This window comes from Sarcophilus harrisii, chromosome 3, assembly GCF_902635505.1.
Source record: "Sarcophilus harrisii chromosome 3, mSarHar1.11, whole genome shotgun sequence".
Classification (NCBI taxonomy): Eukaryota; Metazoa; Chordata; class Mammalia; order Dasyuromorphia; family Dasyuridae; genus Sarcophilus; species Sarcophilus harrisii.
Window position 1 is genome coordinate 529,482,652 of NC_045428.1, and position 22,456 is coordinate 529,505,107.

The window sequence follows — 22,456 nt, forward strand, 5'->3', positions numbered from 1 at the left end:
CAATATTTGAGCCTAGAGATTAGAAGGAGTCACTGGAGCTGATTGAATAAAAGGGTGACATGGTCAGACCTGCACTTTAGGAACATCACTTTGACAGCTGAGTGAAGGGATAAATTAGAGTAAACTAGAAATTCGAAGTAGGGGGACGAACTAGCAGACTTTTGTAATGGTGGGTGGTTGAAGTGTTGAAGACCTGTACCAAGATGGTGGCAACATGAGAAGATGTTATGAAGGGATATATGAGAATGTTGTGAAGGTAAAAACAACAAGACTTAGCAATTAGTTGATTATGGAGGATGAGAGAATGAAGAGTTGAGGATGGCACTTTGGTTGTCAGTCTAAGTGACTGAGAAGATGATTACTCTGGATAGTAGTAAGGAAATTCAAAATAAGGGAGGGTTTGACGAGAAAGATAATAAATTTAGTTCTGGACCTGTTAAGTTTTAAGATGTTTGTGAGATCTACAGTTTGAGATATTCAATAGACAGCTTAGAACCCAAATTGATCTGAGAATCGTCTGCATAGAGATGATTATTGAATTGATGATTATTGATGAGATCCAAAAGATATGATGTAAAGGGAAAAGAGAAGAGGAGGTCCAGCACATAACCTTGGGGACACTTTGGTTAGCTAGATAAAGAGTTAGCAAAAGAGATTAAGAAAGAATGGTCAAAGGTAGGAGAGAAACCAGGAGAGAAAAGCATTGAGAAAACCTAGAGAGAAAAGATTATCATGTACACAAAGGCAATCAGCAGTATCAAGTTGAATGCTAAGGTTGGAATCCAGACTTTGTTGAGTTAAGAGAGTAAGAAGGTAAATTAGAGTGGGGGTAATAGAGAGGACAGTGTACTGAAGAAGATGGGATGGAATGGGATCACTTTTACAAGTAGAGTGATTCATCTTGGCAAGGAGGAGGCCACATCTTCATAGGAGAAATATATCTGAATGATGTAAAGTGAGGAGGAGAAGGGAAAAAGAGAAATCTCTCAGCAAATGGCCTGTTTTTTCAGTGAAATATATGGCAAGGCTTTCAGAATAGAGGATTAAGGGAGAATGCAGAATTTTAAGATGTAACCATAATTAGAGTTGTGATAAGGATGAAAAAGCTTGCTTCATTCTTTCACCACTCTAGGCCATCTTCTGTACAGCTTCCAAAATCATTTTCCTTAAGTGCAGATCCTACCAAGTCACTCCCTATTTAGTAAATTACAGTGGTTCCCTGTTACCTCCAGGATCAAATATATACTCTTCTGTTTGACTTTTAAAACCTATCTTTCCAGCCTTCCTATGTACTACAGTCTAATAAAATTAGTCTTCTCTCTGATCTTCACAAACAGAATTCTACCTTTTATCTCTGAACCTTTGCATTGATTGCCCTTCCTATCTGGAATGCAATTTACCCTTCTTAGAATTCTTCATTTCCTTCAAGACACAAATAAAGACTCACCAACAGCTAGGATATCTCCACTTGACTACTTTTTATTTATTCTGACTAACATGTCAAATCAACAAGGATTTATTTAAGCACTTACTATGTGTTAGGCACTGTGCTGAGCATTGGGAATACAAATACAGATAGGGCAATTCCCTTTCCTCAAGGAACTTACATTCTAATGTGGGAAGACAAAAACTGAAAAAACTGAGAAGGGTTGTGAAGGCATCCAGGTAGGGATATAGTAGACAAAGTCTGCTTAAGAGGAATCAGAGGTGCAGCCTGGAGAGGAATGAAGACCTGATTGACCTAGGCCTCTCCCTTTAAAATGGAAACAATAATTTTATGGGAAGAATCAGCTAATGAGAAAGAGAGGCCCCAATTCCATGCCTCTTCAGAACTTCCCTATTTTTGTTGAGAAAATCATTCAATCACCATCTGAGTTTACAAATGAAGCATCACTTTTGGTTCCCATTTCCACTTCTACTGTTTGCCTCATGTAGAATAAAATCCTTTGTTTTAGGCACAAGGCTGAAAGAAACTTTTTTTTTTTTTTTAAGTCTTGATTATTCTCATCTAAGATTTTCTGCTTAGAGAGAATATCAAAGACTGACAGTGTTACTCTGAATCTGAAACGCTCTACTCTCTGCCATTTCAGAGTTGCTTATTTAATAGTCCCTGATTATAGACAAGATTCCACAATGAGATAAAAATAAAATTAAAATGTTCAAGGTAAAAGCTCACTTAACATTTTGTTTACTTCATAGTCACTATTTTGGAATGTCCTTGGATACTCATTGTCACAAAACCTTGCAATGCTTCTTGGGCCACTTTTGTTAAGGATATTCAAAGGGGAACCCAGAGATACTTCCCATCTTATACTTTCCCAACTCCTCTTAATCTTAGTGCTTTCCCTCTTAATTTCTTCCTGTTTATTCTGTATATAACTTGTTTGTAAATGTTTGCTTGTCTTTTCTATTAGATTGTGAGTTCTTTGAATTCAGCTACTGTCTTTTGCCTTTTTGTATCTTTAGTGCTTAGCACAATATCTGGCACGTAATAGGTTTTTAATAAATGCTTTTGATTGACTGACTTCCAATAAAAGAAATTTCACTTTCTTAGAAGGATCATTTCCCTGGTTTGGTTTATGTAGATCTGTCAAGAGCCTTCTGCCCTTATAATGTCACCTTCATAATTATTTCAGAGAGGAGCTTTTCCTAGACTGGTTTGTAGAGAAAAGAGGCAGACATTACAAATAAAAGAAGGTTTCTCTTGTAGATTAGACCAAAAATTAAGATAATTTTGAAATGTTTTCATAATATTTCTAAAAGGAGCTAAAGGAAGACTCTTTAGTCTGCCTCCAAATCCATATTTCTAATCCTTATTCCTCTCTAGTCATAAGGACATCATCTCATTCTAAGCCTTCAGTCATTTTTCACCTAGACTGTTGCGGTAGCCTGATAATTGGGTCCCCTGTCCCAAATCTTCCCTTACCAATCTATCCTCCATACAGCTACTAAGTGATTTTCCAAAGAACAAATCTAATCATATCCCACTTCTACTCAATAAATGTCAATGATTTTCTTTTCTTTTCGTTTTTGATTTATATTTGATATCATTCATATTTAATATCAAATCTAAATTCCTTTTTGGTTCTTTACAACCTAAACCACTTTTCTAACATATATATATATATATATATATATATATATATATATATATATATATATATATATATATATATTATTTTAACTTATTATATGCCATTCCTCTTCTCAAAGTCTATTCCAGTCAGTCTATTTTTGTGTTTCTCACTTAACTGCATTCCATCATTTACCTCCATGACTTCAGTGTTCTTTCTTCTCACTTCTACCCTCAAGAACCCCTAATTTCCTTCAAACTTCCACTCACATGATGCCTTTCCTGGTTTTACTAACTGCTACTCCCTTCCTCCTCAAAATTGCCTATATTGTTTTGTGTATACCTATACAAAGAAACGTCATTTCTACCTATAGAAAGTAAGCTCCTTGAGGGAAGAAGCTGTTTCACTTTTAGTTTTGTATGTTTTACATATAGTGACACATGATTGGTTATTGCCAAGAAAATTAAGTCAGCATCTAGTTTTTGCTCTTTAGATTTTTTTTTTAAACTATATAAGAAAGATCATATTAACATAAGCTCATGTATAGGACATGGAATTTAGTAAAATAAAAATATGCCCATGAATAATCTTATAATATCTACAATGATAACTATTAGTAAATTCATTAATATTTTTTTTAAATGTGTTTTTAAAGTTATCAAACTGTGATACCCTTTGATCCAGAAAGGGACCTATAGTTGCAAAAATGTTTGTGGCAGCCCTTTTCATAGTGGCTAGAAACTGGAAATTGAATGGATGCCCATCAATTAAAAAGTGGCTGAGTAAATTGTGATATATGAAAGTTATAGAATATTATTGTTTTGTAAGAAATGACCAACAGAATGATTTCAGAGAGGCCTAGAGAACTGATGCTAAGTAAAATGATCAGAACCAGGAGATCATTATACACTTCAATAACAATACCATATGATGATCAATTCTGATGGAAGTGGCTATCTTCAGCAATGAGAGGGTCCAAATCAGTTCCAATTGATCAGTGATGAACAGAACCAGCTGCACCCAGCAAAAGAATTATGGGAAATGAGTGTGGACCACAACATAGCATTTGCATTCTTTCTGTTGTTGTTTGTTTGCATTTTTGTTTTTCTTCCCAGGTTATGTTTACCTTCTTTCTAAATCCGATTTTTCTTGTGCAACAAGATAATTGTATAAATATGTATACATACATTGTATTTAACATATACTTTAACATGTTTAACATGTATGGGACTGTATTAAAAAAATAAAAAGAAAAACTTTTTTGTAGGTAGTCTTTTTTTTTTAATTATAACTTTTTATTGACAAAACATATGCATGGGTAGTTTTTCAACATTGACCCTTGCAAAAACTTCTGTTCCAACTTTTCCCCTCCTTCCCTCTACTCCTTCTCCTAGATGGCAGTAGTCCCATACATGTTATTCTGTATTCATCCTGCTGGTCATTTCTTACAGAATAATAATGTTCCATAACATTCATATACCACAATTTACTCAGCCATTCTCCAATTGATGGGCATCCATTCAATTTCCAGTTTCTAGCCACTACAAAAAGGTCTGCCACAAACATTTTTGCACATACAGGTTCCTTTCCCTTCTTTAATATCTCTTTGGGATATAAGCCCAGTAGTAACACTTCTGGATCAAAGGGAATGCACAGTTTGATAACTTTTTGAGTATAGTTCCAAATTGCTCTCCAGAATGGTTGAATCCATTCACAACTCTACCAACAATGCATCAGTGTCCCAGTTTTCCCACATCCCCTCCAAGATTCATCATTATCTTTTCCTGTCAACTTAGCCAATCTGACAGGTGTGTAGTGGTATCTCAGAATTGTCTTAATTTTCATTTCTCTGATCAATAATGATTTGGAACGTCTTTTCATATGAGTAGAAATAGTTTCAATTTCACCCTCTGAAAGTTGTCTATTCATATCCTTTGACCATTTATTAATTGGAAAATGGCTTGATTTCCTATAAATGAGTCAATTCTCTATATATTTTGGAAGTGAGGCCTTTATCAGAACTTTTAACTGTAAAAATGTTTTCCCAGTGTATTGCTTCCCTTCTAGTCTTGTCTGCATTAGTTTTGTTTGTACAAAAGCTTTTTAACTTGATATAATCAAAATTTTCTATTTTGTGATCAATAATGATCTCTATTTCTTCTTTGATCACAAATTTCTTCCTTCTCCATAATCTGAGAAATAAACTATCCTATGTTCTTCTAATTTATTTATAATCTCATTCTTTATGCCTAAATCATTAACTCATTTTGATCTTATCTTGGTGTACGGTGTTAAGTGTGGGTCAATGCCTAGTTTCTGCCATACTAATTTCCAATTTTCCCAGCAGTTTTTGTCAAATAGTGTATTCTTACCCCAAAAGTTGGGGTCTTTGGGTTTGTCAAACACTAGATTGCTTTAGTTATTGACTATTTTATCCTGTGAACCTAACCTATTCTACTGATCAACTAGTCTATTTCTTAGCCAATACCAAATGGTTTTGGTGACTGTTGCTTTATAATATAGTTTTAGATTAGGTACAGCTAGGCCACCTTCAAAAAATGTGTTTTTATTGATAGCTTTTGTTTAATGTAATCACCGTTTCTCCCAGTATTCGCCTACCTCCTCCCCAGAGCCATCCCATACAACAAGTAGTACTTTTTTGAAAGAGAATAAAAGAATAAAAAAATAACAAAGTAGTATAACTAATCAATATGTTGAAAAAAACTTGAATGTACCAGATTTTTGGACCAATTCATTAACTTTTTATTTAGAGTTGTATTGTGAGAAATGTTCATGTTTTTTCTTTAGATCTACTCCTTTGATTCAAAAACTAATATGAAGTAAGTCATCTATTAAGAAATGTAAAAAAGAAGGTCTTTATGAAATTCACATATATTTTCTTACTGGTAATCTATGATGACTAACAAAAAGTACCTTGGTTAAAACAACTGATTATGCCCTTTGAAAGAAGCATTAACTTGACCTGATTTAAATTTTGAATAATTTCCTTTTTATTTGACTTTATCCTTGCCAGTTAAATCTTATACAGATCAAAAGCAAATCCATTTTAGCAGTAAAGGACAGAAGAATAGGCATAGAGAAGGGAATAGAATCCCATACTAACAATTTGGGAATGATAGACACTTTGTAAAGATTTTATAGTTTAAAATATTTCTTTTCAAAAATTTTGCAAACATTAAGTGATTGTTATGTACAAAACACTTTGATACATTCTGGAGAGACTAAAGTAAAAATAAGCAGTTTCTTTCTTGAAGAAGTTTAATGTTATACTAAGTCAAGAATTTTAACAATCTAAGGAGAACAGCATTTTATAATGATTATTTGAATTTAAGAAATATATCATTTGAATATTTCATTTGAATGAAGATTCTTTAGTATGATTCAGTTATAGGAAGAATTCTTACTTTTCTCAATGCCTATAATGTTTCCTTTAGCAGAAAGCATATTTTTCCCTAATAGTAAATTTGTTAATAAGTTACTGTAAGATCCTCCTTTTTTGAAGCAGGTTAGTTTATGACAGCTTATCTTCCAATTTATTTGTGAAACTATACCATAGTATTTATTACATACTATTAGTTGTATTAAAGACATATTTAAACGTACTGTTAAATTATTGACTTGATAAATAATTTTGGGAAGCAATATTTAAATACTTTTTTTTCAGTGCCTCTGATGATGGATGAAGCTCTGGGATACCTAGAGATGAGACAGGTAAAATTTTTTTTTATTCAAAGCATAAGATCTTTTAATTAATTTAAAAAAAAAAAAAACTTCATTGGAGTAGAGATACTCTTTTTGATTTGGATTAGAGGCTAAATTCATCCCTGGAAAGGAACGAAATACCATTCTTGTGTTAAATTGTGTATATGGAATGCTTCTGTAGGCACCATGACAAAGCCAGCACATAAATTATTTTCTTATATCTGATTGAAATTATAAAGTACATCCTTCAGAATTCTTTCTTTGTAATCTTTCCTGTAACCTCCTAATCTTCTTCATCCTCAAGTACTGTACCTTTTGGCTGCTATTAATTAATAAGCTGAACCATTCTGGAACTACTTGTATTCAAATATTATTTGGGCTAAGGCATGCCAGCTTTGATATTCAGAGGAAATTTTTTGTTAGGGGAAAAAAAGTTGGCTTTACTGATGTCTCCTTTTCCAGCAATATTTTTCAACATTGTCTGTAAATTTCAACATGTCTGTAAATTGAGAAGATTGCATAGATGGCACCTGAGATCCCTTCCAACTTAAAATCTGTGTTCTTACTCCTCTTGCCCCATAAAATGCTATCAGTAATTTGGCACCTCCCTAGTAAAAAATGGGTTCTGTATGCTTGTGGTAAACAGTTTTATCCAATGAATAACATGATAGAAGTGTTCCTGGGAATTATTGAACTAAAAGTTAAACTCATGAATTATTATTTTATTCACATCTACTAATAGATTGGCATCCTGTTAAGAGTCATATTAAGATACTTAGCATATTAAAATATATTTTTGTGTATGTATTTCCTGAGTGATAAGTTTTGTTTTTAGTCTTGCTTAATACTTGTACCAAAAAAAAAGTTATCTTTAATTTATATTCCCTAATTTTATAACTTGGATTTAGGTTAACCCTTAACCCTGTAAGGACTGGACCTGTTCCATTGGCATAGGGAACTCATAATTGAGCAAACTCCTTCTACCCATGAAGATCAGCCCCTTCTCTGAAACAACAAGCCTTAGAGAGTCTCCCAGAGTACTTACAGGTTAGGTGACTTGTCTAGAGTCACATGGCCAATATGTGTCAAAGGCAGCATACTATGCTGCTTTCCAACTTGAATTTAAATAATATAATTGGCATGTGTGGCACTACTAAATGCAGTCGTATAGTATCACTGTGTTCTTTTAACATTTGCAGATATTAAGGAAATAAAAGCTAGATCTGTAAACGATTTAATTCCAAATGTCTTTTTTCATTATACCCTTGTATTTTCTCTTTGAATATTCTCCATTAGATTTTGAGAACAAAATGTTTTCTCTTAAATAATTCTTTAGTTTTTTCTTCATCTTTTTTTTTATTATAACTTTTTATTGACAGTACATATGCATGGGTAATTTTTTACAACATTATCCCTCACACTCACTTCTGTTCCTACTTTTCTCTTCCCTCCCTACACCCCCTCCCCAGATGGCAAGTGGTCTTATACATATTAAATATATTATAGTATATCCTAGATACAGTATATGTGTGCAGAACCGAACAGTTTTGAATTGGATTTAGAAGGTAAAAATAACCTGAGAAGAAAAACAAAAATGTAAACCATTCACACTCATTTCCCAGTGTTCCTTCTCTGGCTGTAGCTAATTCTTTCCATCATTAATCAATTGGAACTGAATTAGATCTTCTCTTTGTTGAAGATATCCATTTCCATTAGAATACATCCTCATACAGTATTGTTGTTGAAATGTATAATGATCTCCTTCATCTTCTTTAAAATAATTTGAGCACCTACTGGAAAATTCCTTTAAGGACACTGATGTATTTCATGACTTGAAACATGACATTGTATCCAGAAGGAATATATTTTTGGTATAAACTTGAACACATTGTCTAATGAAAACCAAAAATTGAATTACTTCCCCTGGCATAGATAAAAGAGATAGTAATTATTCTTCTATTTCCTTGCTTAGCTGCCTCTCTTCATTCTTGTTTTTATCTTGGTATTATATAATGTATGTACATATTTTCTTATACTAAAGATAGTTTTAGTTTAATTTGAAGGCATCATCCTAGGTCATTACATAAAATTATTTTTAAACTCTTACCAGGATTTCTTCTAGGAACAATTATGCTGAATTGTATGTTCTATTTTTGTTTTTTGAAGAAACAAGATCCTGCATTCACATATGAAGTGATCGTGGTTGATGATGGCAGCAAAGATCAGACTTCACAGGTAAAGAAGCAACTCTATAATACTTTGAGAAAAATGTGACATCAGACATGATAATAATAGCTAGTATTTTTATAATAGTTACTATGTACTAGGCCTTGTGCTTAGTGCTTTACAGATATCTCATTTTATCCCCACAGCCCTGGGAAGTTGGTGCTATTTTTAATCCTCATTTTACAGTTGATGAAACTGAGGCAGAGATAAAATGACTTGCTCAGGGTCACAGAGTAAGTGTCTGAGACCAGATTTGAAATGAGATCTTCCTAATATAAAGCCTAGTGCTCTGTGTAATATGATGTCACCTGACTGACCCATTTTTAGTCACCAAGGCTCCATGTATATTTTCCTATTGCTCTCCACTTAACTGTTAGTGTAGAGGAAGGAATGATGAAGAACTTCCAATAAAGGAGATTTTTACTCTCAGCCCCACTAGTAATTATTCATACAGAAAAATCTAACTGTTATGCATGAAATTTACTTCTTTGCATTTCCTCCCTTTTATAGCTATTGTATGTATGTATGTATGTATGTATGTATGTATAGCCTATGAAGGCTATTACATTGAACCTGGCAAGTGATTAGTGTCCATCCTCTGGAGCACATAGTGTCCCTATGAATTAAGACTAGGATAGGATTGTGCAAAATAAGGAGATGAGTTGACAGGATTTGTGAAATAATTGGATATAAAGGATAAAAGAGAAGAAAGAATAATAATTCTCAGGTAGCAACCTGGATGACTGGTATATTTCACAGAAATATCAAGGTTTGTAGGGAGAACAGATTTAGAAGAGAAGATGATGATCTGTTTTTGGATATATCTGAGATGTCAATATAACATTCAGGGATAGAGAGATATAGAAGGAAATAGGTCAGGTGAGACTAAAACTTCAGTGAGGGGTAAAAGCTAGGTCTAGAGATTTGTTAGTCATTTGAATAGAGATAATAATTGAACACCTGGGGTCAGATGCATTCATTTATTCAACAAGTTTATTGAGCAACTGCTACTATGCCAAGTAATGTGCTTGGTGCTGAGAAAACAAAAATAGAAAATCAAATCACCCTGCTCTCAAGAAGTTTATATCCTTCTTGTAGAAAACAAAATATTTAGCTTCTTATAGGAGAAAACTTAGCTTTGAAGGAAGCCTGTGATTCCATGAGACAGATAAAGAAGGAATTCATTGCAGGCATGCCAGCAGCTTTGTGCCAAAGCTTAGAAACGGGCAATAGACTAGAGTACATAGCGAAACCTAATAGGCTAGTTTGGCTGCAAGGTGAAGGAAAGTAATGTTTTTTTTTTTTCTTGGAAAAATAGGCTAAAGGCAGATTGTGAAGGGCTTAAAAAGCCCATCATAGGAATTTACATTTTATCCTAGAGGCCAGATGGAACCACTGAAGCTTCTTGAATTGAGAAGGGATAAAGTGTCAACTTTGCCTTTGGAGTCTCAACTTGGCACTTGTACGGAGGAAAAATTAATATTAATACCTGGATGACTGAATATTCCACAGCAATATCAAGGTTTGTAGGGAGAACAGATTTAGAAGAGAAGATGATGATCTGTTTTTGGATATATCTGAGATGTCAATATAACATTCAGGGAGAGAGAGATATAGAAGTAAATAGGTCAGGTGAGACTAAAACTTCAGTGAGGGGTAAAAGCTAGGTCTAGAGATTTGTTAGTCATTTGAATAGAAATAATAATTGAACACCTGGAATTAGGAAGCTGCTTTTGTATTCTGGGCAGTAGAGGCAAAAGTCAAAGGTTACTTCAAGGCTGTGAACTTGATTTACCATAAGCATGGTAGTGAATTCAAAAGAAGAATGTTAATCATAAAAAGGGTGTGTCTTAGGGAAAAAATCCTAAGCAGCTAAGTATGATACTGTACTGTGGGGAAAAGATTAAGAATTAATTATAAAGAGATGGTTGAACCCATGAGAGAACCCATGATGATGAAATCACCAAGAAAGCAAAAAGAGAAGATAGAAGAGAGCCCAAAACAGTTTTATGGCACCAGCACAAGTGGAATTTGGCACATGGAAAATTATTTCTCTAAGGAAACAAAAAAGGTAGGGATCAGACAGGTAGAAGAAGGGCCAAAAGAAAGCAGTGTCACAGAATTCCAGAAAGAAGAGAATCTCTAGGAAAATAGTTCTCAATTTGTAAGTCTGTGAACTTTGGGGGGTAATATTTTAATAACTATTTCAAAATCACTGATTTCCTTTATATCTTTAAAAGCATTCTGAGAACAGGTATATAGGTTTCACCAATATGCCAATGAAATAATCTCACACACACACACGCACACATGCACACATATGCACACACACACCAAAAAAAAAAAAAAATGGTTAAGAATTCTGCATCAGGGGAAAGAGAGTGGTCAGCTATGTCAAATACTATGGAGAGGTTCAGAAAGCTGAGCACTGAGAAAAGACCATGAGTTTTTGGAATTAAGAAATCATTAAGGACCTTAAGAGAACCATTTCTCTCATAATAATGTCAGAAGTTAAATTTTGAAAGTGGCCAATAAATATGGCCAGCTTTTTGGGGGAGTTTGGTTGAGAAAGAGATTAGGGATACAGGATAATAGCTTAAGGGGATGATCAGATCAAGAGAGGATTTGTTTTTGTTTTTGTTTTTTTAATTTAAGGAAGAAATTACCAAGGGAAGAAATGTAGAAAGAGATCATGAATAGCAGCACTGTGAAGAATCACCACTCTTGAGAAGGATCTATATGATGGACCAGCAAAGAAGGCTGAAAAGGGCAGTCACATAGTTAGGAACTAAAATGAGAGTGCAGTATCATAAAAGTCACAGGAGGAGACTATCCAGAAGGAAATGGTGAACATGTATAGGATATAGTAATGGTTTTTAAATCAAAATAAGAAATATGGGATTACTATTTTCTTTTTTTTTTTTTTCTTTTTTTTTTATTTAATAGCCTTTTATTTACAGGATATATACTTGGGTAACTTTACAGGATTAACAATTGCCAAACCTCTTGTTCCAATTTTTCACCTCTTACCCCCCCCCCCACCCCCTCCCCTAGATGGCAGGATGACCAGTAGATGTTAAATATATTAAAATATAACTTAGATACACAATAAGTATACATGACCAAAACATTATTTTGCTGTACAAAAAGAATCAGACTCTGAATTATTGTACAATTAGCTTGTGAAGGAAATCAAAAATGCATGTGTGCATAAATATAGGGATTGGGAATTCAATGTAATGGTTTTTAGTCATCTCCCAGAGTTCTTTTTCTGGGCATAGCTGGTTCAGTTCATTACTGCTCCATTGGAAATGATTTGGTTGATCTCGTTGCTGAGGATGGCCAGGTCCATCAGAACTGGTCATCATCTAGTATTGTTGTTGAAGTATATAATGATCTCCTGGTCCTGCTCATTTCACTCAGCATCAGTTCGTGTAAGTCTCTCCAGGCCTTTCTGAAATCATCCTGTTGGTCATTTCTTACAGAACAGTAATATTCCATAATTTTCATATACCACAATTTATTCAGCCATTCTCCAACTGATGGACATCCATTCAGTTTCCAGTTTCTAGCCACTACAAAAAGGGCTGCCACAAACATTCGTGCACATACAAGTCCCTTTCCCTTCTTTATAATCTCTTTGGGATATAATCCCAGTAGTAACACTGCTGGATCAAAGGGTATGCACAGTTTGATAACTTTTTGAGCATAGTTCCAAACTACTCTCCAAAATGGTTGGATTCGTTCACAACTCCACCAATAATGCATCAATGTCCCAGTTTTCCCGCATCCCCTCCAACAATCATCATTATTTTTTCCTGTCATCTTAGCCAATCTGACAGGTGTGTAGTGGTGGGATTACTATTTTCTTGGTAATGCAAATTAATTTTTAAAATTGCTTTGATGTGCTTAACAGGTTGCTCTTAATTATTGCCAAAAATATGGAAATGACAAAGTGCGAGTAATAACTCTGTTGAAAAATCGTGGAAAAGGTGGAGCTATCAAGACGGTAATAAATACTTTTACTTAAAATATGAGCATTCTTAATAACCTCTACTACCAACCATAATATGTGCATGTTCTGTAGCTGGTCAGATGTGTCTCTGTTTTCTGGTTCTATAGAACATATTTCACAGTGAAGATTAATATTTAGTGACTATCTTGATTTGTTTTACCTTACCTTATCAATAAGGATTTTGCTACAATAATAGAAATTATGTCCAGAATGCAGAAGAGGTACAACTATGACATGACCATAAATGGAGTGCTATGACCTGTTATGGGAATTACATTAAGAATAAATATTGATGAACTAAAGCTTGTCCAGAAAAGGGTTATTAGGATATTGAGAATACTAATCAAATATGGGTTTAGCATAGAGTAGCTAAGATTAGGGGAAATCTGATAGCCATTTTCAAGTGTTTGAAGAATTCTTATATGGAGCAGGGATTCAATTTCTTCTGGCAATGAGTAAGCAGTTACAAAGAAGCAGATACAACCTCACTCTATAGAGCAACAGGAAAAACTGTCCAAAGGTAGAATGGGCTCTATCAGGATATAGCAAATTCTAGAGATTGTCCAGAGTCAAGTAGAGATGGTGTTTCAGAAGCAGAATTTGAACCCAGTTCTTCAGACTTAAAGGCACGCTCTCTGTCCACTATGTTACACTGCCTCTTTTGTATTATTGGTTTTTAAACAGTGTTACTAATAATATGTATTTGTAGTGAAATTGTTAAAATATAGATTATTCTTTGAGGAATCAAACATTTAAATTATTCATCATCTTCCATGCATTTTTGAATGTGCTGCATAAAGCCTTGCAGACTTAACTTAAACATATGACCTCTTTCTGACCTTTCCATTTATGAGATAAATGATTATCCATATTACCCATCTCCATTTACCATTTTACTTTCAGATGGTTACATGTATTGATATTCGCATTCTCATTTGTATTTCCAAATTCTTTGCAACTCTCTGTCATTCTTTTTGTCAGAAATCAACTAAAAATGTACTTATATTGCTTGAATGTCACATAAAACTCCGTTGATTTTATTTCTGCTTTTAAACTCATATTCTAATTAATGTGATTCCATCATTATCACTTTATGATGATTTTGACATCACTTTGCTAATATATATATAAAACACCATCAACTAGATATGGATTTATCATATAGAAATAGAAATGATCTCATTTATGTCTACATTTCTCAGTGTATACCAATATTCAAATTATATATATTTATTTTATTTCAATCCATGTCTCCAAATGTATTATAGTAGAAATTTAGAAGCATTTGAGATATATACATATATACATCCATATAGTACACATATATGTATGTAGTTATATGTGTTTAAGTATATGTGCGTGTGTGTGTGTATGTGTATAGCTCTGTAATACCCATGTAATCTACACAAAGAACTATCATTTGAAATTACTTTCCCATAATTTACCAAGTGTCTTTGGTAACAAATTGACAAAGTGGGTAGTTGGATGAATTGATAGGAATTTCCTGGATAGACAACTCTGTAGGCATAGTCAGTCACAGGGATTTATTAATCACTTGCTATGTGCCAGGTACTATGAAAATCAAACAGCAGACACATAGTTCTTACCCTCAAGAATCTCACATTAAAAATGAGGAGACATTTTATAACAAAGCACCACAGCATAAAAATTGATAAACTTTATCACTACAAATGATCTTCACCTACTATATCAGTGAAGAGCTTGTATTTATTTTCTAACCATGTTTACTCCATGATCATATTTTGTGAAATACTATATTATATAGAGAATATACTTATTGATGATATATCATTAACTTCAACAAAATCTATTTTAATTCTTTCTTTAAAATTACCAGTAACCTTATTCACTTTGACTTATATTTATAAATAATAGTACTATCAACTCCAGCAACCAGATAATTGACAGAAATATTAGTGACTACTTAAAATGCTGAAATTTATTAGACAGTTAAACAATATTCATTGCCCATTATATGTTATAGAATTATATGAAGTGGACTTTGCAAAGGTAAAAACTGTAAAACAGTCTGGGCTACAAATAAAATAAAATAAAAAATTAATTAGGAATGTTTACTTTATACTAATAAATGTTCAGGATATAGAAAATAACAAGGGTGCTGAGGTAATATAGTAATGGGCTAATTCAGAAGCCACATGTTTTACTGGAGAAAGTGAATTTTAAGTTAGAAAGATTGTTAGAGAATAGATTGGAACTCAAAAGGGTTGTTGGCATATAGATTATAGAAACATTTTGACAGTAGTAAATGATTATTTGCTGCTGCTTATATATTAGGGCCAAGACAAGGGGAAAACTTATTGAACCAAGTGGCATTTAATTGTGAAATTATTCCCTAAAGTAGAAGTTTAACCCCACTTTAAAAAAAAATTTTTTTTGGACAAAACTTGTAATTTCATTGGTGTCAGTTAGAAAGGTCAAATTCAATGCCCCCAAAGATTAAAATGGAATTGGGAAATATTTAGCCACATAAATAAAAATACAGGATGATATAGTTAATGTTACTATGTGGTTTTTCTAAGTCATTATGCAGCCTACTGGAATTTGAGTTTGGTGCCACTAGTATTAAGAATTCAAAAGGAAAAGCTTCCTCTCCCAAGGCAAAGGGGCATCTTTTCTACAGTTTATAATCTTAGAAAGTTGTTTGAAGCATTGAAAAGTAAAGGAACTTGCCAGATCACACAGTCATTATATGGCAGAAGCAGGATATAAAGCAGGTCTATTTGAATCTGGGACCAGCTCTTTATCCACTGTGCACAAAACTTTCCTACTACAGTTTCCTACTTCTTTCCTAACTACAATTAATAATAAACTTCCATCATTCCTTTGCATCTGTACAATCAAAAACTGGGATATAGCAGGAAGTAACACAGGTAAATCTTAACAATGTAGAGATTTGAATGTTATGAACATGGATATGATTTATTTGATGTGAATGAATTTTAATTTTTCTCTACTTCATTCTTTAGTCTTAAGCATTTAAAATTAAGTAATTCAATTAAAACTTTATGTACTCTTGTCAATTTTATTAAAAGTGTTTTGATTGATATTTCTAAATACAGGGTGTATTCACTTCTCGAGGGAGAAAGGTCCTTATGGCAGATGCTGATGGAGCCACAAAATTTGCAGACCTGGAAAAATTAGAAAAGGAACTTGGAAAACTACAGCCTTGGCCTGTGAGTATAATATTTTATGATTGACCCTAAAATATTGAGAAGAAACTATCAAAAAGAAAATTTGTGAATGAAACCCCTATATAAATATTATGGTTATTTATAATAAAAATATTTTTACCACATAAGGAAAGACGGAAAAAAATTTTTTAGCATCATTATTCTTTTGATAAGACTCATTGACTATAGTTTATGGAACACTAGAGTCATATTGCTAGTAACTGAAATATCAATAGAGAAATGCATGCTACACATGAGTAAACTATAGTAAAATATTACTAATGACTACTTACATGCAAGAAATGGCATAAAAGATTACATCTGGAAAATATAACATCACATAAGCATATGTGCTTATTATATAATGAGACAAATGATACATCAAGGATGACCTGAGGACTGGTACCCACAAAATATTAGAAATCTCTAGAGGAAAATGTCCATCATTTTGGGTAGGTACTTTATAGAGGAATTATGAAAGACATGAATAAAAGTCCCCTGGAATGAGAGACATAGATGGATCAGTACCACTGGAGGGAGTAGCTACATTGAGGAGCTCATCCATTCAGTGATATATAAGTAAAAGACAGAATCTGAAATGTTTGGGGGTTTTAAATCATATTTTATTATCTTTAAGGATTGCAATATATTCTTTGTATGATGATTCTCCACTGAGAGCCCAAATAACCATCCTCCTACTTAGTCTTGTGAGTCTCTATTCTTTTACCTTGTCATTATTGTTGGTGACTCATTTCAATAATATTTGTCTCTTTATGACCTGAAATGAGGTTAAATTCACTGTGCTACTCAGCTGCCTTTTGGCTTTTACAAGATATTAATGTTTATTATGCAGACTTATATTCTCACCTTTAATATATATATATTTATTATTTCTTAATATTTCTTAGTAAGTAGTAGTAGTAGTAAGTAGTAAGTAGTAAGTAGACTTAATATTTCTAGTATCCTTTAAGTGGTTTTTAAGCATCTCTGTGTGATATTTTCTCCAAGCATGTTTTAGAAAATATCTTTCCATTTGTTTCCATGGTTCATACAATCATTTTCTTGGTCCTATTCAGAGGAAGACCAGAATTGGACTTATGATTGGGGAGCCAGCTGCCAAGGTGCTGCTTTCCTTAACAAAGGCCAGGACTTTTTTTTTTTTTTTTTTTTAGTCTATGAAGTATAGGAGCCTGTCATCAAGACCAGAAGGACAGAAGCAAAAAAGTGCATCAAACAGTACTTGATGCTAATCACTTGCTAATATCCAAAAGTAATCAATCAGTGAATTGCCTCTGTTGGTCAAAAGTTGCTAGATCGATGATCCTTTTCCAAGTCATAAGAGAGTACAGAGAGCAAATTACAATAAGTACATTAAGGACTTTCATATGGAAGATGGATTAAATTTATTCTCCTTATGCTGCTAAGAGCAGAAATAGTTGGATAGGTGTTGCAAAGAGATAATGTAAGGAGAAACTTGCTCACAGTTAAACCTATTCAAAAGGAAAATGAGCTGCCTCAGGAGATACTGAACTCCTTCTCACTAGAGGACTTGAAGCACAGTTTGAATTTTAGCAAGAAGCATTTATCAAGTACCTGCTAAGTACAAGACATTGTCATGGACCCCAGTAATACAGAAATAAAAATGAAATAATTTGTTCCCTCAAGGAGCTTACATTCCTAATGGGGAAAGCTCCATAAATGGTTATTGACAGAGAAGCAACATGTACAAACAAATAAAAGGTGATTTTTGGTGCAGGGCAGGAAGAATCAGAAAGGCTTCATCTAGAAGAACAGAAGTTTGAAGAGTTTTAGAGGAAATCAGGGATTCTAAGATGTAGAGGTGAGGTGGGGATAAAGATCCAGAGACAAGAGATGGATGTTGTGTGTAAGGAACAGCAAGAAGGCTAGGCTAGCTAGATCAAAGAGTGTGGGAGAGACTATCCCGTTTCTTCCTCTGTCCTCCACAAACATATTCACTTAGCTGTCAGGACAGGTGGAGTTTTCATGTTTAGCAAAAGCCATTGTTCTAAATCCCAAAGTGAACGAACTACCTGCTGCACTGCCATTCAGCTATTTATTCATTCCATCACTAAAGATAATAATGATAATATTGGTGATGATGATAATGATATTTATATATTACCTTAATGTTTGTGAAATGCCTTACAAATATTATCTCATTTTATCCTCATAAAAACCTTGGGAGGTAAGTTCTAATATTATCCTATCCTCAGGTGAGGAAATTAAAGTAGATAAAAGTTAAGTGAAAGTAAGCTTGGAATGACTTTGAATTCAGCCTTTTCTGATTCCAATACCAGTATTCTAGCTACTCCCCCAACTAACTACAGATATTTAAAAATTAGTATTGACTCTCCTGAATCCCTTATGAGATTGGTTGGACTAATTTGGGGGCAGTAATTCACTAACATTATTTTAAATCTTTATAGAAGATTTTACCATGTGACAACTAAAGATATGTATACTTTCCCTCTATTATTCCTCCTGTGAAGAAATGGGCTTGCAAGTAAAATTATACCTTTTTCATAAGTGTAGCAATTGAGTCAAAGAAAACCAAAATTCCTTACTCCAGATCATTTAAGAAAGTAAGGTAGAAGAGTGTGCCAGAAATAATTCTTGAACTTCTTCCTTATCTGTTTCCTCTTCTACTAGCAAAACATTTTTTTGTGGCTGTGTATGATTTATTGATGTAGTCCTTCCTATAAAAAAGTCTTATGAAAGGAGACTTTTAAAACAATTGTCATTACTTTTAATATTTTTTAACAACATGAAATAAGTATTTATTAAATTACCCTTGTGTTCTTTTTTTTCTGCTCTGGTTTTGTAAAGCTCAAGGATATCTATATTTCAGAAAGTGTTTCAGAATTATCAAAATAAAATTTATTTAAATTTACATTACTCTATAAATATAATAAATATGATTAAAGTGTCATAAAATAAAAAAATGCAAAGGAGAGGCAAATTTCTCTGATTCCTTATAAATGGTGAGATCCAGCAGATGCCCTTATTTGTGAATTGCTTCAATCCCTCAAATATTAGAGTACTATCTAAATGAAATCTATAATCATTTAAAGTTAGATTTCATAAACTCATAAAATCTGAGGTTTAGAGCTAGAGGGGAATCTTAGAAGTCTCACATTTTGGCCAATTCTCATTTTATGGATGAGGAAACTGAAGCCCAGAGAGTTTAAGTGACTTTTCCAACATTACAGTGATAGTAAGTGACCTAACTTTTCTCACAAGAAAAACCAAATGATAAAGAATTCCTTTTGTCTCAAATACTGTATTCAGTACAGTAGACAACTCAAGCTGGTCAAATCAGTACTTGTGTTTTGGACAGACATTATGAATGGACTAGGTAGAGGTTGGGTAGAAAAAAGAAAGCAAGTTAAATTGCATTTAGAATACTATAAACTATCACTAGACTTCATGCAACAAAAATACAACTTGCTTAGCACCAGTGTTCTCCCTATGATATACAGCTGACAATCATGAAACACAAAATCTCTGAGGACTCAAAACTACTAAAAGGCAGTTGAAGAGGGATGTGATAAGCAGGTAAATAAACTGAAGCAGTATTACTAAGTACAAATTGTATATTAAAAGAAATAGAAAAGTAGCATATAATGAGAGCTGACATGAACAGTATGTCTGCATTATTGCCACATGAGGGCCCCAGTGCATTAGGTGGACCTCCAGTAGAGTGTTATGGGAATATTTACACAAAAACCGCAAAGATTGAGGATATGATTGGACTGTGATTCACATGATTAATAGGGTATACTCAAAATAGTGAAACCAGAGATTCATTGAAGTTATCAATATGTTAACATCCAATAGGAAAGGGGAAGAAATCTAAGGTAAAAACAGTTATATATCAGTTATAACCCCGTAATTAATAGTCTACAAAAAACAGTGAAAAATATTTCTTGTATTGTCTGTTTGTAGTATTTGCTATACTAAATAACACAAATTTTAAATTATGTGAGGTATGTTCTAGAAGTTTATCTTTTGAAGTAATAGAAAAATGACATAATATCTAAGTTTTGTGAACATCTCTGTGACTTCACTAGAGGGCACTAGCTACACATACTATTTCCATACAGATATTTACAGTTTCATATTTGCAAGTGTTACCTACCTCAGGAATTTCTAAAATATTTTTATCAGTGATTTCTTTCATTGTTTCCATCTTTGATTTCTTTTTTTTTTTTGCTGAAACTGCAAGAAATTTACTGTCTACCTTATATTCTTAATATTAGAATGTCCTAATCACTTTTATAAGTTTGATTGATCCTCCCCCAAGATCTGAAGACCAAAATTGCAGCTAGTTATTTCTCTTTTTTTAGTTTTTAAACTAAATAATATTTAGCTTGAACAGAACTTTTTATAGCCCTACTTATAGAATAAAGACTTTATACTTCACTTCCATACCTTTTTTAATTCCTAGCATTTTTTTAGCTTTTTCTTTGCTACTACATTTTCAGTTTCTGGTCAATAAGTAATAAGCCCTATTAATGAATATATTCTTACTTTGCATTGATTTTTCTAAATAAAATAATATTTTATCCAGAGCTTACTTATATTGTTATAATGTTGCAAATTATAGCCCAGAATCAGGAAATAAGCACACACAAAAAAAAATAGGCATCAAAAAGTCTATAAATCTAAAATTCATTACTTTTAATCATAGGAGAGTAACTGAAGCCCTCTATGAGGTCCTGTTTGTGTGGTAATGTAGAAAGAAACTCTGGAATCAGAGAATATGGTTTCTGATCTTGCCTCTCATGATATTTACTTGTGTGACCTGGGAAAATTACATCATCTCCCTTGGCCTCAGTTTCATTGTTTGTAAAATGAAGGGATTGGATAAGATGACTTTTGAAATTCCTTCAGATTCTGACTCTATGATCCTATGATGCTAATTCTAACAACCTTGATTATCTGGTTCTTAAACCAAAAGCAGATTGAAAACAGCAAATTTAGTGGTATATGAATATTATGGAATATTATTGTTCTGTAAGAAATGACCAACAGGAGGATTTCAGAAAGGCCTGGAGAGACTTACATGAACTGATGCTGAGTGAAACAAGCAGGGCCAAGAGATCATTATATACTTCAATAACAATACTATATGATGACCAATTATGATGGACTTGGCCATCCTCAGCAATGTGATCAACCAAATCATTTCCAATGGAGCAGTAATGAACTGAACCAACTACACCCAGCGAAAGAACTCTGGGAGATGACTAAGAACCATTACATTGAATTCCCAATCCCCATATTTTTGCCCACCTGCATTTTTGATTTCCTTCACAGGCTAATTGTACAATATTTCAGAGTCTGATTCTTTTTGTACAGCAAAATAACGGTTTGGTCATGTATACTTATTGTGTATCTAATTTATATTTTAATACATTTAACATCTACTGGTCATCTTGCCATCCGGGGGAGAGGGTGGGGGAAAGAGGGGAAAAATTGGAACAAGAGGTTTGGCAGTTGTCAGTGCTGTAAAGTTACCCATACATATAACCTGTAAATAAAAGGCTGTTAAATAAAATAAAATAAAATAAAAATAGCAAATTTAGGAGAGCACTATGTAACTGAATCAGACTTTGACAAGGAACAAAGACAGCTTAGATCAAGAAAGGAAAAAAGAAAAACCAAACACAAGTTTGAAAGACACAGCAATGTAGGATCATCTATTCATAAGCAAATACCTCTTTCCATCTCATTGGTTCCTAATTGACCTTAAATCCTCAAAAAAGGTTACATTATCTTCTGTTTCATACATTAAAGAAATCTGGAAATGTTCAAGAAAAATTTTCTTTTATCAAAAATGCCAAAAAATAAAGTTTTGGTCCTTAAGTGAAAAATTTATTTCGGGAGATCTGGAACTTATTTCCCCCCAAATAAAAAGCCACATTTTTTCATGTGATACTAATTATTTGTTGTCATGAATGATATCCTAGAGCCAGCTTTTTATAGTAGAATTTTCAGGAAAATACAAACTTAAGGATCTCTAATTTTTATTGAATAGGTTTCATTGCAGCACTATGTAGATATATTCTGATTGATTACAGAATGTTAGAGTTGGAAGGTACTTTGAGAAATTTTATCTAATGCTTTACCAAACAAGGGTCACATTCACAGTGCACAACAAGTGATCAACCAATCTTTACTGG

At 33.2% G+C, this 22,456-nt stretch overlaps 1 protein-coding gene across 1 annotated transcript in view; it reads left to right on the forward strand.

The window, feature by feature from the left end:
- The window catches only part of ALG5 (ALG5 dolichyl-phosphate beta-glucosyltransferase), a 68,069-nt gene that overhangs the window by 10,536 nt on the left and 35,077 nt on the right, over positions 1-22,456 (forward strand). Inside the window, exons 3-6 of the mRNA XM_003764524.3 lie at positions 6,760-6,806; positions 8,964-9,032; positions 12,940-13,032; positions 16,140-16,253. Of these exons, the coding sequence (XP_003764572.1) occupies positions 6,760-6,806; positions 8,964-9,032; positions 12,940-13,032; positions 16,140-16,253 (323 nt within the window). The remainder of the gene's footprint in view (positions 1-6,759; positions 6,807-8,963; positions 9,033-12,939; positions 13,033-16,139; positions 16,254-22,456) is intronic.